The 14217-nt window shown below is 43.6% G+C and overlaps 1 protein-coding gene across 1 annotated transcript; it reads left to right on the forward strand.

Moving 5' to 3' along the window:
• Positions 1–850: 850 nt before the first annotated feature.
• LOC144587506 (uncharacterized) lies at positions 851–12990 on the forward strand. The gene is made up of 4 exons (XM_078388368.1): positions 851–1338; positions 4136–5027; positions 6017–6143; positions 8353–12990. The coding sequence occupies exons 2-4, from the start codon at positions 4242–4244 to the stop codon at positions 9192–9194; spliced, it is 1755 nt and encodes a 584-aa protein (XP_078244494.1). The 5' UTR covers positions 851–1338; positions 4136–4241; the 3' UTR covers positions 9195–12990.
• The last annotated feature ends 1227 nt before the right edge of the window (positions 12991–14217 follow it).

Consider the following 14217-nt stretch of genomic DNA (forward strand, 5'->3'; position numbering starts at 1 on the left):
ATTTCGCGCTTTCCCCACAGGGTTTCATTTGTAAGTCGAAGCAAAATGGCAGATGGAGCCATTCGTAACTCGAAATGTTCGTTCGCCACCAAAAGGAAGGGAGGAAAACCTAAAAGTGACCATCCTCAGTGAGAGGATGCTAAAAATAGGCCCAAGAGTAGTTCATTTTTCTATGAATCTAATGGCGAGGATATCAGCTGTTTTCCCCCCCCAAAGATATATAAAATGGTTTATTTTCCGACAAGGTCTTTCCTACCAGTTTCACACTTGTTCGAGAATCGGATGGCAAGGCTCTGAAAAGAAAGGAAGAATATGAGAATGTTCCTCACTAATAGGGCGCTATAGATCTGGTGATAAATACTGTAATACACAAAATTGAATTTTGGGACACAGCATGGGAGCATTACCATTCAGACTACAACTCCCAGAATGCTCCAGAGGCGATTATGGCTGAGGGGGTTCTTGTACTTACAGTCCAAAAGATTTGGGATACAGTAATATAGTGTGTGTGTATATGTGTGTGTGTATGTATATGTGTGTGTGTGTGTATATCAATATATATTTTCCAACAAGGTCTTTCCCACCAGCTGCGCGTGTGCATGTATATATGCACTCTATCTATCTATCTATCTATCTATCTATCTATCTATCTATCTATCTATCTATCTATCTATCTATCTATCTATCTACACACACATACACACACACACACATGTATGTATGTATGTATGTATGTATGTATATGTATATGTGTGTGTGTGTGTATATGTATATGTATATGTGTGTGTGTGTGTGTATAGATAGATAGATAGATAGATAGATAGATAGATAGAGAGAGAGAGAGAGAGAGAGAGAGAGAACATGTCCTTTTGTGCCTGTATTTCCAATAAAAAAATCCAGCAAAACCTTATCCCTTCTGTTTTTGATATGTGGCATCCCGTTGGGAACCAATTTATAGCGACCCTAATAAATCTTTCAAGGGTAAGTGAGGCTTTTAAAGAGCGGGAGTAGCAATTTCTCCCGTACCCGCGAGTCGCCACGACAGAGTGGGATTCGAACTCAGGTCTTCCAATAGACTTCTCCACTAATCTGATGTTGTGATAGCAGAAGCGGTCCTGAGCTTTCCGCCTGATCGGAGAAAAAGGGTTAAGTTCATTGAGTTTTTTCTTTTTTTAAACTTCCTAGAGAAGCTGCGATCTTCGGGCGACGGAGGAGGGATCTTAATGGTGTGACTCATTTCCTGCCCCGCCTCCCGTGGGAAAGTCGGGTTTAAATTTCCCAGGCGCTGTCGCCGGAGCTTCGGCTCCCAATCCGTCCCACCCCATGTAGGTATTTTAGGTGAGTGAGAAAAGTCTGTCTGTAAAGCTTTAAAAAATATATATATAAATAAATAAAAGAAAGTGAACAATTTTGCAAAAGGAGATTTGTAATTGTATTTCTGTTTTTCTTTCCTGGCTGGGCTTGTATGCCTTTCATAAGCTATGTATGGTACAGGCATTAGTTGAACAGGTGAAGCTTCCATCCAGTGGTACTGTACTCTTTTTTTGGAGGAACAGCACCTGTTGAATTTCTGCACGATCTTTCTGATGATGCTTCCCCCCCCCCTCTTTTTCTTGTCCCCTCGATGGCTTCAAAAACTTGTCTCCCTGGTGTTATGCTGCTCTGCAGAGAATTGTAGACACCAAGGGTTTTTGTATAACAGGATGATGATGATGATAATACGAATGCCAAAGGTTCAGAGCAGAAAGGGGAAAACAGAAAAGGCTCTGCTGGATGAACATACTCAGAGGGAGAAGCCTTGCTTGGCAAAGAGAATATTCTAGGTCTCCAGAACGATAAAGTTGGGAAGTACCTTGAGGTCATTTAGACAATCCCTCACTCAGTGCAGGCTCTGCAATACAGGATGTGGCTATTTTTTATTGCATGCAACCTTTCTTCTTTGTTGAACACAAGGCAGTGTACGCAACCTGCCTCCCAATTTTATCCCCTAACTGCCCTATGAGGTAGGTCCGGCTGTAGAAACGCGACTGGCCTGGATTCATCCAGCGGGTTTCGTGGCTTAGTGAGGACTAGAACTCAGATCTCTCATCTCTCCTAACACAGAAACCACCACATATCACTGGCTGTCAGAAATGGCTGCCTACCTTCTGGTGAAACACTTCCAGTACAAGAAGGGCCTTGTTGAACAACTCTTAGCGTCACCAATTTCATAGTCTTGTTTGGATAAAATGCAACAGAAGTACTGTATATATATATATATATATATATATAGAAGTTTTGTATAAAGAAGTTCTATATATATAGATATATAGAGAAGTATATAGATATAAAACATAAGTTTTATATATATATAGGGCACTATACAATATATATATTGCTACTTGTAGTTGTTTGGCTGAGAGGACCCTTTCTGGGCTAGGTTTACTGTCAATCTATCTAGCACTAACCAATCATTCTTTCCCTACCTCTAAATTGAAAGAGAGCCCCGCCTCTCTGCTCTGTGTCTCTTTTCCCTCTCTCTAGTTTGCTGAAGTCTGTTATTGAAAGCAGTCATGTTTGTCAGTTTGTTGTTCGATCTGTTCACAACTGTTAAGTAAGGAAAACTGATTTTCTACTATTACCTGTCTCCGAGTGAGTTATCGAGACTGTAAGTGCCAGTTAATGAGAAAAGGGGATGGACTACTCTGGGCAAACATAATACTGTTCTGCTCTGTGAATCTCTGCACTTCTGCTGCTTAGCTAGAGGAATTTAACCAGAAATTCAACACTTTGCCAATTGTACACCCCCTTACCTGAGATTAAGACCCATTGACTTCAACTGTTGGTAATTTTGAGGAGATACAACCAAAACTGCTGCCAGCCTCACACCACTGGCTCTATTGTAATTTTTAAATGAAGGGTTGGGTGTTCTTACAAATCATATCCCTTTTGCCCCCCTGGGGGAAATTTCTGATGATCCTGACTGTCAGGGATGTTAAGATTGCCCATATCGGGTGTCCTTGTATAACAGAAAGTTTGAAGTACGATCACAAAAAGTTATCTGGATCAGTGGTTGTTGAGCGTCGTTCCTTCAGGTGGTCTAAATTTCATCTCCCAGAATCCCTCACTCTTGGCCCCTTTGCTGAGGCTTCTGGGAGCGGAAGTTTAAGAAAATCTGAAGGGCTGAGGCTTGAGAAGGACCGGGTCCAGCTGAAGGGCATTTGATACCCAAGTTGGTCTCAGAAATGCTGAATTATAAGAAGGAAAAATCTGAGAGCCTTTGAGTTGCATATTTATTTATTTATTTATTTATTTATTTATTTATTTAATTTATATGCCGCCCACACTACCCAAAGGTCTCTGGGCGGCTTACAGCATTTAAAATACAATAAAAATATGTACAATTAAAATACAATTAAAATATATATAAAATTGCCATCAGACCCAGAGTTAATATTGGCAACAGATTGAACTTGGTGGCCCCATTTTTCTCACCAGAAGATGTCTGTCTGTATTAGATTTTTCCTTCCCACAAAAGCTTTTCATCAACATCATCCTCACCATCTTAGAACTGCAGAACTGGAAGGGATCCTATAGATCATTATGTCTAGCTCTTGTCAAGGACCCAGTGGGGAAGCGAACTGAACCCCTGAGGTATCTTTAAGTGGTGCTAGGGCAGCTAGCAATTACAACATGCAAATAAAATCTTAAGAAATCATGCAGCTGTAAAGTTGGGAGGACTTCCAAAGGTCATCTAGGTGACCCTCTGCCACTGCAGGAAATCCACCACTGAAGGATCCCTACCTGACAGCCATCCAGATTCTGGAGAGATTCAAAGAAGTGCAGAATATCAGCTCATCCTAAACAAGCTGTGTGTGTTTTTAAAGGGATGTGGGGCCAGCCTTCAGTTGTGGGACACAGAGATGCTTCTTTGTCTCACTTGGGATCATCCTATTGATTCTTGTCACACACCATGGGGGGGGCAAGTTTCTCTAACCAAAGAAGAAGAATTTAGGTAGTTTAATTGCTTTGCTTTGAGACGCTCACATTTCCTTTCCATTTTTAGCCAACCCAACCCTGACTATCTTTCTGATTTCTTGTTGTTGATGATGTTAACAATGTAGCTCATCCTTTTTTTAAAAAAATTCCTCCACAGGGAACCTGCAGCAATAACACAACTCCCGCTGCCTATTTGAGTTCTCTCACTGGTCTTACAAGAATAACCGATCTAACCCCAAGTCAGGGCCAACCATACAAAGAAAATGGCAGCCGAACGAAGAGACACACCCCCTCCGGGTCTTCGGCAGGAATTTGGGGTCTTTCAGCAGGGCCTGAAAGCTGAGCAGCCAGACAAAGCGGTCCTAGAACTGGGGGCAGAGAGAGGCCCAGGCCTCAGGCAGCCCAGGAGTGCAGGGGAATTCTGGGAAACAAACATGTCGGACTCTGTGAAGCAGGAGCTGCCAAAGGGGACTGAACAGCTCTGGGAGGCCCAGTTGCAGGACTTCCGGAAAGGGGTGGTGTCTTCCCATCCCCACAGGCAAAACCTACAACACATCACGTCGTTACGAGAGGAGGGTCAAACTGTGGTGTCTCCTCCTGAAGGAATGGTGGATACCAGGCAGCGCTTGGGCAGTGAGAAGCTGACCCAAGTCCTGGCCCGTGGCAGCAGAGAAGACCACGTGTGGGCTCAAGACAGGGAAGGAGGAGGGAAAGTGAAGGAAGAAATCCTGGGAGAAAACGAAGAGGAGGCGATGGAAGAGGCCGTGCGTGTGGACTTGCAGCGGCAGCGCTTCCGGACGTTGGTCTACCACGACGCCGAAGGACCCCGGGACGTTTGCAGCCGCCTGTGGGATCTTGGCCACCGGTGGCTGAGGCCCGAGAGGCACACCAAGGAGCAGATCCTGGACCTGCTCATCCTGGAGCAGTTTCTGGCCGTCCTGCCCTCGGGAATGCAGAACTGGGTCCAGCAGGGTGGACCGAAGACCTGCTCTCAAGCGGTGTCTCTGGCCGAAGACTTCCTGCTAAAGCTGCCGACCGAGGAGAGGCAGGTGAGGACGCTCCCTTTGCTCCCTGCAGAGTTTTGCAGATCCACTCGCTCTGCCCTTGCAGGAAGACAAAGTGTTAGAGTCCTGAAAGGACTCTGGGCTGTACCACTGCAGTGGGCGAAGGCCCTATTTTCAGGTCTTTACTGATTTTTTAAAAAGTAATCAGAGATAGATCATTACCATCTCCATGTGGTTGTCACAGGACCTGCGGGTGTAACTTTGTTTATCCTGTGCTCCTCGATGGGTTCCAGTTGCAGCTTCAAGCAGGAGGGACAGGATCCTGGAGAAGGGAGAGCGCCCATGTTTCCTGACTCATAAACATCAATTGTACGGGACTGAGTGGGTGGGGAAGGGAAGTGGGGAATGCCTCCCCTGAAACAGGACAGCTGAACAAAACTTGGCTGGAAAATGTCCTCCCTAAACTCAGTTCTACTGGATAATTACTAACAAGACTGGGCAAAGTTCTGGAGATGCGTTGGCTTCTCAGTGGCAAGAATTCCTGAATAAAACAGATGATCTAGACCAGTGGTTCTCAGCTTTGAGTAACCCAGGTATTTTTGTGCCTGGTATTTTTGGATAACAACAACAATAATAATTTTGACTTATGATTACCCTTTCCAGGGTCATGGAAAATACTTACCATTCCCTTTTTCTGAGGGGAGTCTTGGGGTTGGGCAGCTTGCCCAAGGCTACACAGGCTAGCTTTTCCATAGGAGGCAATGTGGGGAGTCAAACTCCCACCCTCTGACTTAGCAGCCACATACCTAAACCACTGAGCTATCCAGCCAAGTGTTGTAATCTTCAGCTACTTTAATATTTGGGTTTTTTAAAAAATGTTTTATAAGCGGTTCTGGGTCTTTTCATTGGAAGCAAACTCGTATTAAATAAATGATAAATTAAAGTAATGTCTGTGAGCCCAGGCAAGTCCTTGCTTAGCTTCTTTATTATTTATAAGGAGTTTTGAAAATTAATACTCCCTTCTCCTTACTCAGGTACTGGGGGTATTCCAGGAAGGAACTGCTAATGCTCCTGAAGTGGAGAGGATGCCTTTGAATGCCTGGGAGAGGCCACCTTCCATGGCGATCAAACCGGAGAGTGATGGAGAGATGGCCATGCTGGGTAAGAATTCCTCCTGGATAAGAATTAGGGGTCTGGATAAGGAGCTGAACGTATCACAGGTTTGAGGCGGTTGCTTTAAAAAAAGGTAAAGACAATTTTAAAGGCTGTGTTGGATCAAGCATGGGACAGTTACTCGTTGGGACTGTCACTCCTTGAATCGCTGCTGCCAGTATGGTCGGAATCCATTCTAGGTGGGGGAATTCTGGGAATTGTAGTCCAAGAAGTCCTCCATTACTTTAGCTGTAATTGGACAATGCCACACTCCTTTTGGGTGATGACTCCACCCACTTTGGGCACTGGCCACGCCCATTTGCTACAAAGTAAATCTCAACCAGGTTTCAACTTAATTAATGCACCCCTTGGTAGGAAAAAAAATTCCCACCCATGTACAGGAATGTAGACAAGTACAATAAAATAAAACTATATAACCCTTGAATTGTACCAAGAGGGGGTACTTTCATCCTACAGACTCCCCAAAATCAGTACAAACCCTGTTGCTGCCATTGCCAAATTTGACACCATCGCAGTGGCAGAAGAAATAATATTTCTTTTCCTCTTTAAACAAGGTACGTGCTCCCTACTCGCCTTGTTTTCGAACAGAATTGTGCTCCTGGAAGCATGGGAATTATGCACCTTGTTTTAAAATGGGGGTTGAGAATTCTGTGGCCCCTTGAAGTCGTAGTTGTTGTGATTTTCCTCAGGCCCCCCTCCTATAGCTTTTCTTTCTTTTAAAGAAAAATAAAGTCACGACTCTGGGTACCAGTCTTGTCTAAACAGGGCACAAGCACCCATACCTTGTTTTCTTCCTCGAATGACTTTTTCCCACATCAGGAGTCTGAGAGTGCATGGAAGTTGGAGTGAATGCAGCTTGTGGATATTCCGTGGCAGCCCATCCTGGTTTTAAAGGGAAAGTAGATCTTTTTTTCACCACCGTAGCAGCAACTCTGGGAGGAACAGGCGTGGCAAAAGCCACCAGTCAGTTTCTGTGGCCATGATCCCCCCACATCCGTGGGTTACAAGGTCAAACATCTGTAGTACATATATTTATATAGCACAAGATGTGTATATGTGTATCTGTATGTTTAAAGGTGTTTGCTAGGGGAAGACAGAATGTTGCGTAGCATTCTGACGAATCCAAATGTGTCTGGAGTCATCCAGGCAGCTATATAAGGCAGGTGTCAGAAGGTCTGTCGGACAGGAACAAACCTGGGACTGAGACTAACGTGGAACAGGTTCTGGGATAGGATCCAATATGTAAAATGTTTAGATAGGACTGATAGGCTGACAGGGTTAATGACATAACTGACAGGATTTGATAAGGCCAGAAAAGGCTTACAATTATAATAGTATTACAATGTAAGAGTTATTTATTTACTAGAGGAAAAAAAATGTCTGTCAATAAGTCAAGAACATTTGTATTCTTGCCTTGAGCAGGGAGGGGGTTGGACTTGATGGCCTTATAGGCCCCTTCCAACTTTGTGAGTCTATGAACATGTATGGCAAGTATCAAATGTCTAAGCCCTATGAGTTATGCCATATTTACACATGTTTCTAAACAGTAAACGTCATTTAATCTTTTAATAAAGGCACAAATGATTATTTGCTATCCATTGCTGGTATAAACACATATAAGGGAGAAGATACAGTGGTGCCTCGCTAGACGATTGCCTTGCAAAACGGTTTATTCACAAGACTATGAGTTTTTGCGATGAGTTTTGCGATGAGTTTTTGTGAGTTTTTCGGGACAGTTTTTCGCAAGACAACGATTTGGACAGCTAGGTCCATGACTCGCAAAACTGGTGTTTTCGGGACCGATTTTCGCAAGACAGCGATTTTGACAGCTGATCCACGCTTTTCCTATGGGCGATTTTTGCAAAACGACGACGATTTTTCCCCATTGGAACTCATTAAATAGATTTAGATGCATTCCAGTGGGGAACCACATTTTGCAAGACAATGTTTTCGCTACTTTCACGGAATGAATTAACATTGTCTTGTGAGGCACCACTGTACCATTTTTACTCTATGAAGTGTTTCTTTAAATCAATACACTTCAAGCTGCTGTGTGCAGATGTTATATATTATTTATTGTAACCAAAAGCCAACGACGATATTCTTGCACAGAAGTCCTTTCACTGAGTGGCAAAGATTGAGTGGGGTCTCTGTCAACCAAATTCTTGTGTTTAAAATTCTGTTCTTCTTCCCACAGGCAATGGGAAGGAGCAGAACAAACGGGAAAACCGGGGGAAACTGGAACCGCCTCGCAGATTGTCAGGAAGAGCTGGGCAGAATGTATCCAGTTGGCCTAAACAGGGAAAAGCCTCCTCAAGCCAGGAGGGCGCGTGCCTTGAGAAGGATAAGTTTATCAATTCCCAGGGGAGATATGTGGAATTGGAAGGGAATGTTGTCCAGCTCATGATCCCCATGAACGAGGCTCAGAAACTGGGAAACGAGCGAGAGAAATCCTGCGCCCACTGCGGGAAAGACTTTCAGTTGAAGTGCAACCTTCAGGCTCACGAGAGGACGCACACGGGAGAGAAGCCGTACAAGTGCTCCGTGTGCGGGAAGGGCTTCAGCACGAGGGCTTACCTGATCACCCACGAAAGGATCCACACGGGCGAGAAGCCCTACCAGTGCTCGGACTGTGGGAAGAGCTTCTGCGACAATTCCAACTTGATCGTACACAAGAGGACCCACACGGGGGAGCGTCCCTACAAGTGTACGGATTGCGGGAAGAGCTTCCGGGAGCGGCCGGTCCTGATCCGACACCAGAGGATTCACACGGGGGAGAAACCTTACAAATGCCGAGACTGCGGGAAAAGCTTCAGCCAGAGCTCGGGCCTCTTGGTGCATGAGCGCACGCACACGCGGGAGAAACCCTACACCTGCGCTGACTGCGGGAAGAGTTTTGGCGGGAACTCGAACTTGAGGGTGCACATGAGGATCCACATGGAGGAGAAGCTGTACCGATGCTCGGACTGTGGGAAAATCTTCAGTGACCAATCGCTTCTCGTGAGGCATCAAAACACTCATCAGGAGAGGAAGTGTTAAAGGGGAAAAAAACAACAACATCCACCCTCCACACTGATTGTGTTAGTAAAAACTGTGAAGGAATTTCCATGTTGTCTGGGAAGCTGACATTGTCTTTATTTATTTATTTAAAATATATTTGCCTTGCATTTCACCTTAAAAAAAAGGACCCAAGGTGGTTTGCCTCTTTAAAAGAACAATATAAAAATAGTAAATTATTCAAATATTTAACAGGAATTAATAAAAGTATATTTTAAAATGTTAGGTAGAAGCATTACAAAAAAAAAGATTTAGAAGGAACAAAATATAAACCGCCCTGCTTATTGTCTCCTAGACAGTCAGTCACTAAGGAAAATCCAGCCTGAAGACAAAGGTCTTTGCCTGCTATCAGAAAGGCAGCAAAGATTATGTTACACATATGCCTGGTATAATCGTATGCATATTTCCTCAGAAGCAAGTCCCATTGTGTTGACTTGGGCTTACTGCCTGGATTGTGCGCATAAGAAGACCACACAACCAAAGGACCCGTCTCTGTGATTATGGGTGCCTGCAAACGTGAGACTTAACAGCCCGAATCCTATTGAGGATTTATTCTGGTGTAAGTGTACAAATTGTCTAAATGGTGACAGCAGATTTCTGCTTATTTTACTAATTACCTGAGATGTACATATTTTAAATTGTTAGGTTTTAATTAGGGACCAGGTTTAAATCTGTTTAAGTATTAATTGTTGGATATTTATATGTGTTTTTAATGTGTTGTAAACTACCCAGTGAGTGTGTGTACTATGGGGCAGTATACATACTGAAATAAACGAATGAACAAACAAACAAACAAATAGTTGCTGCTTGCATTCCTGGTCACATGCCAGTCACACACCCTGACACACAATCAGGAAGACAAGGGCAACCATTTGTTAGCAGCAATTCGCTGCCACAATTGAGATATTACACTTAACGCCAATGTAAATCCCCAATTGGATTCTGGTTACTATTCCAAATCTAAGATTTAGAGGGTTTTTTTCCCCCCTCCATTGCAAATGGTAGCAGAGATCAAGCAAGATACTGGTAATCCTGCGTTGTGACACTTCTACTGCTCCATCACACAAATATATTAGGTATATTAGTATTAGGGCCAGCTCTACCATGAGGCAAGGTGAATGGAGTGCTGTAGGCGGCGGACACTGTGGAGAAGGGAGTGGCTGCAAAGTGTTGGAGGACAGACCTCTGAAGAACTTTGTGGGAACATGATTACAAAACGGTAATTGTGTATTTCTTAAACAGACACAAAAAGTGATGTGTTGCTCCTAGTTCCAAAGTTCATTATTCACAGTAGTGTGAGTTGAGCCAGCCTGGGTAGCCTTGGGCAAGCTGCACAGTCCCAAGGCTCTCCCTAGAGGAAGGGAAGGGGAAACCAGTTCTGAGTATTCTGTACCAGGGAAAACCCTGTGAACTAGGATATTCCCAACGTCGGAATTTACTCGCCAGTACATTATTAGCTGTCTGAATCTCTCAGTGCTTTAGGTATCTGGCTGCAGAGTCAGAGGCTGAGAGTTCGAATCCCCCACGGTGCCTCTCAGGAAAAGAGCCAGCCTGTGTGGCCTTGGGCAAGCTACACAGTCCCAGGGTGCTCCCCAGAAGAACAGAATGGACAATCTCTTCTCTCTTTTCTCTACCTTAAAAACACTATGGAAAGGGTCACCATAAGGCAGAATGGACCTGGCAGCACATGATGAGGATGATAAATTATGTAAGGGCATTAACAGAAATTCACAAACTTTTTACAGAAAAAACTTTGGAAAATAATGTACTAATAACATGTTACTGTAAGTAGTGAGTAAATAGGTAGCAAGAAAAAGGGACCTTGGGTCTTGTCTATACTGCTCATTTTAGAGCAGGCTTCTGCAGGCTAAATAGGGTCTCTCGGAGTGGGGTGCAAGTGCAGCCCTTCAGAAAAGGCAAAGGAATATACTGTATATATTTCTTTATAACTAATGTGAGCTGGTGAGATATCTCACTGAGTTAAGTATCTGGCTGCAGAGTGAGAGGATTCAGCTCCCCACTGTGTGTCTCCTGGGAGAAAAGCCAACCTGGGTAGCCTTGGGCAAGCTGCACAGTCCCGGGGCTCCCCCTAGAGGGAGGGAAAGATAAACCACTTCTGAATATTCTCTCCCTGGAAAATCCTGAAAAGAGGTGGCCATATATCAGAATTGGCTTGACAGCACATGATTCTTATTGTAAATAATGCAGCACATCAGCGATTATATACCAGCTTCTTTTTAAAAAAGAGTTTAACTTCCTTTACCCCTCTGCAAAGGAGCAGAGGAAGTATTTCATTTGCCAATGTCCTGAAGTGGCTCTCTAATGAAGCCACTTCAGGATATTGGAAATTCAAAACGGGAGGTGTCTTGACAGCCAGAAGGCTCGCTTTTTGGTCCATTCCCAATGGTAGGACACACTGGAAATGGTCAAAACCAGAGTAATCATTTCCTCACCAAAAGATAGAAGCCCCCGTCAGGGGCTCAGAAAGCTGTGCGGAGGGATGCTTTGAGGGGATAGCTTGGTTCACATCCACATCCTGCGATGGCCAGAATAAAGAGCAAACTCACCTGTCACCCGCAGCAGACCAAACAACAGGGCAAATAGCCTGTCCGATCCGCCTTTTAGGTGCTAGTGTGAGGGCTGGCCTTATTGTGAGGCAAGATGAACTGGCCTTTTGAATTAACAAGGCATCATTACTTGTTATACAAAGGTATTTTGCATAAGTGACATAGCCACTTTGGTACCTGAAAAAAACAACACTTGTTGCAAGAAACCGCATTCCCAGTTCAAGTAAAATTCAGGTGCTGGCCATCGGTATGTGGAACAGGAAAGGGTGCCATCACGTTCCTCACCTGAAGCAGCAAATTATTTTGAACCAGTCCTGCCTCATAATAGCCTAATATAAACATAAACTAATAGTTACTCATAATTTATATGCTTATAGAATGTAAATCTGTAGCATGTACACATTCCTTACCATGATTTGAGGGTGTGGAGTAGGGGGTCTGAAAGGGAAGTAGAACTAAACGCTTTGTAATGTGGTAATAATGTTTACTATTATGTATATATGTAGAGAATTTTAAGCCAGGAATTAATTTTTCTTCCCCACACCTTCCCAGTGCTATGTATAAGCAACTATTCTTGATAGATGATGAAATATTTGAGGGTGATTTGGCCTTAAATGGGCATCAAGGGCCATTAACATTACAAAAGACCCGGTTTTTATTTACTAATATAGCTCCTGACTGCATTTTTGGAGCCTTGCAGGGCACTGGGCTAGCTTGAGGTAAACAGGACAGGTCCTCCCTTGAGGCAGGATGAGGCACCCGCCTTGGGCAACAGAAGCTGAAAGGTACAGATTAGATAGACTCAGCATTATGCTTCCCATGCCTTACTCAATGCCCACCCACTCGCTGGGCCAGATCTGCGTTATGGCCTTCAGGCGTTATGAATGATGCAGCCCCATCTTCAGTATTTAAAATAACATTCATCAGCGGCCCCAATCCTTCACCTCAGGCAGCTGCACGTTTTAAGCCCTCTCTGGATGGACATTTGCAATATACCTGTGACTATTACATAATGATAATTTTTGTTGTTGTTCTAAGTAGTTTTAAAGTTTGTTATTTTTTAAAAAAACTCTTGGATACTGCATATAAAAGACAGAAAGGTGGCTTTAAAAAACAACAGTCAACTGTACAACTTAGGCATGAAACGTGTTGGGTATGAAAGAAGCAAAGAATAAAAGATATATTTCATTTTATACTTAGAATTTCAATAATGTACTCTTGGTTTTTTTAAAAAAAAACAAGTGGAGTGTTCATTACAGCAGGGCTAGGAAACCCACCTCCCTCTCTATTGTTGAGGGACTACAACTCCTATTATTGCTTTACCATCATGCTGGCAGGGGCTGATGGGCATGGGAGTCCTGGCCGTATGTATTTGTGTTCCCATAGCTCTGAGTTAGTCTCTTCTAGCTAACCTCAGACCTCGACAAAGTTATTTTGAGGGGAGATTGGTGGTTTGTGAAGAGCCAAATAAAGCTTTGTGAGTGTGTGATCAGATGGAACTTCACAATTTGGAGTGCTTTTGGCATGGTTGGGTTCAATCTATTTTTAGCAGCTACACGATGTACTGTTAGTTGTGAACCAGCCCTTTTCCATGGCTGTCCACACTTTTTTGGATCACAGGTGGGAGGTTTTTTTTTTTAAAAAAAGGGAGAATTGTTCCATTTTAGTTCCGTTTCCAGCACACATGATCACTGGCATTGAACTGGCACTGGTCAGTATTCACTCCAACAATTCAGCACTATATCACTTAGTCAGCAAACCAATGAAATGGTATACTATTTACCAATAATTTTTTTTTTAAATCTAACTTTCCCCTCAGGAGCATGGAGGCTGAGATTAGGGAACAGCCTGAATAGGTTTGCTTTGAGGTGCCAGTGTGTTTTCTGTTCCAAAGCCACCTGATGCCATACCACATTTTCAAGTCACCTCATTTAGGCCAACCCAGCCTGGGATAACTTTCCTCTCTGGTTGCTGTTGGGTTTTTTTACAACCTTGCACGCTGCCTGTAGTAGGTGTGGTTGGGAGAGACTTTGGTAGGTTGTGGGGACTGCCAATCTCCCCAGCATTAACCAATAGTTCTCTTCTGCTTCTGAATTCTCCCTTCCCACTCTTTAGTCTGTTGAAGTCTGTTGCTGAAAAGCAGCCACGTTTGTCAGTTTGCTGTTTGATCTGTTCACAACTCTGTAAGTGAGGAAAACATTATTATTATTTCTCCTTCTAATGTCTTAGAGTAAGTAACTGAGATGGTAAGCGCCAGTTAGTGAGGAAAAGGGGTGGACTAACTGAAGAACTGGAAGCTATTCTTCTGTGTGAATCTCCGCACTTCTTCCTGGGAGTCAGAGGAATTTAACCAACATTCAAAACCCCACAACAGTCACACCCTAAGTCTTTAAGGTAATGCAAAACAAGTGTTTTCTGAACCTCAGTACCACAAACCC

The sequence above is a fragment of the Pogona vitticeps genome, chromosome 2 (assembly GCF_051106095.1).
Source record: "Pogona vitticeps strain Pit_001003342236 chromosome 2, PviZW2.1, whole genome shotgun sequence".
NCBI lineage: Eukaryota > Metazoa > Chordata > Lepidosauria > Squamata > Agamidae > Pogona > Pogona vitticeps.

What these genes read in the sequence shown, in the direction of transcription:
- LOC144587506 (XM_078388368.1), top strand. Translation starts at nt 4,242, where the DNA reads ATGGCAGCCGAACGAAGAGACACACCCCCTCCGGGTCTTCGGCAGGAA. An exon ending in TGCCGACCGAGGAGAGGCAG is followed by an intron (nt 5,028 to 6,016) that starts GTGAGGACGCTC and finishes CTCCTTACTCAG; the next exon opens with GTACTGGGGGTATTCCAGGA. An exon ending in TGGAGAGATGGCCATGCTGG is followed by an intron (nt 6,144 to 8,352) that starts GTAAGAATTCCT and finishes TTCTTCCCACAG; the next exon opens with GCAATGGGAAGGAGCAGAAC.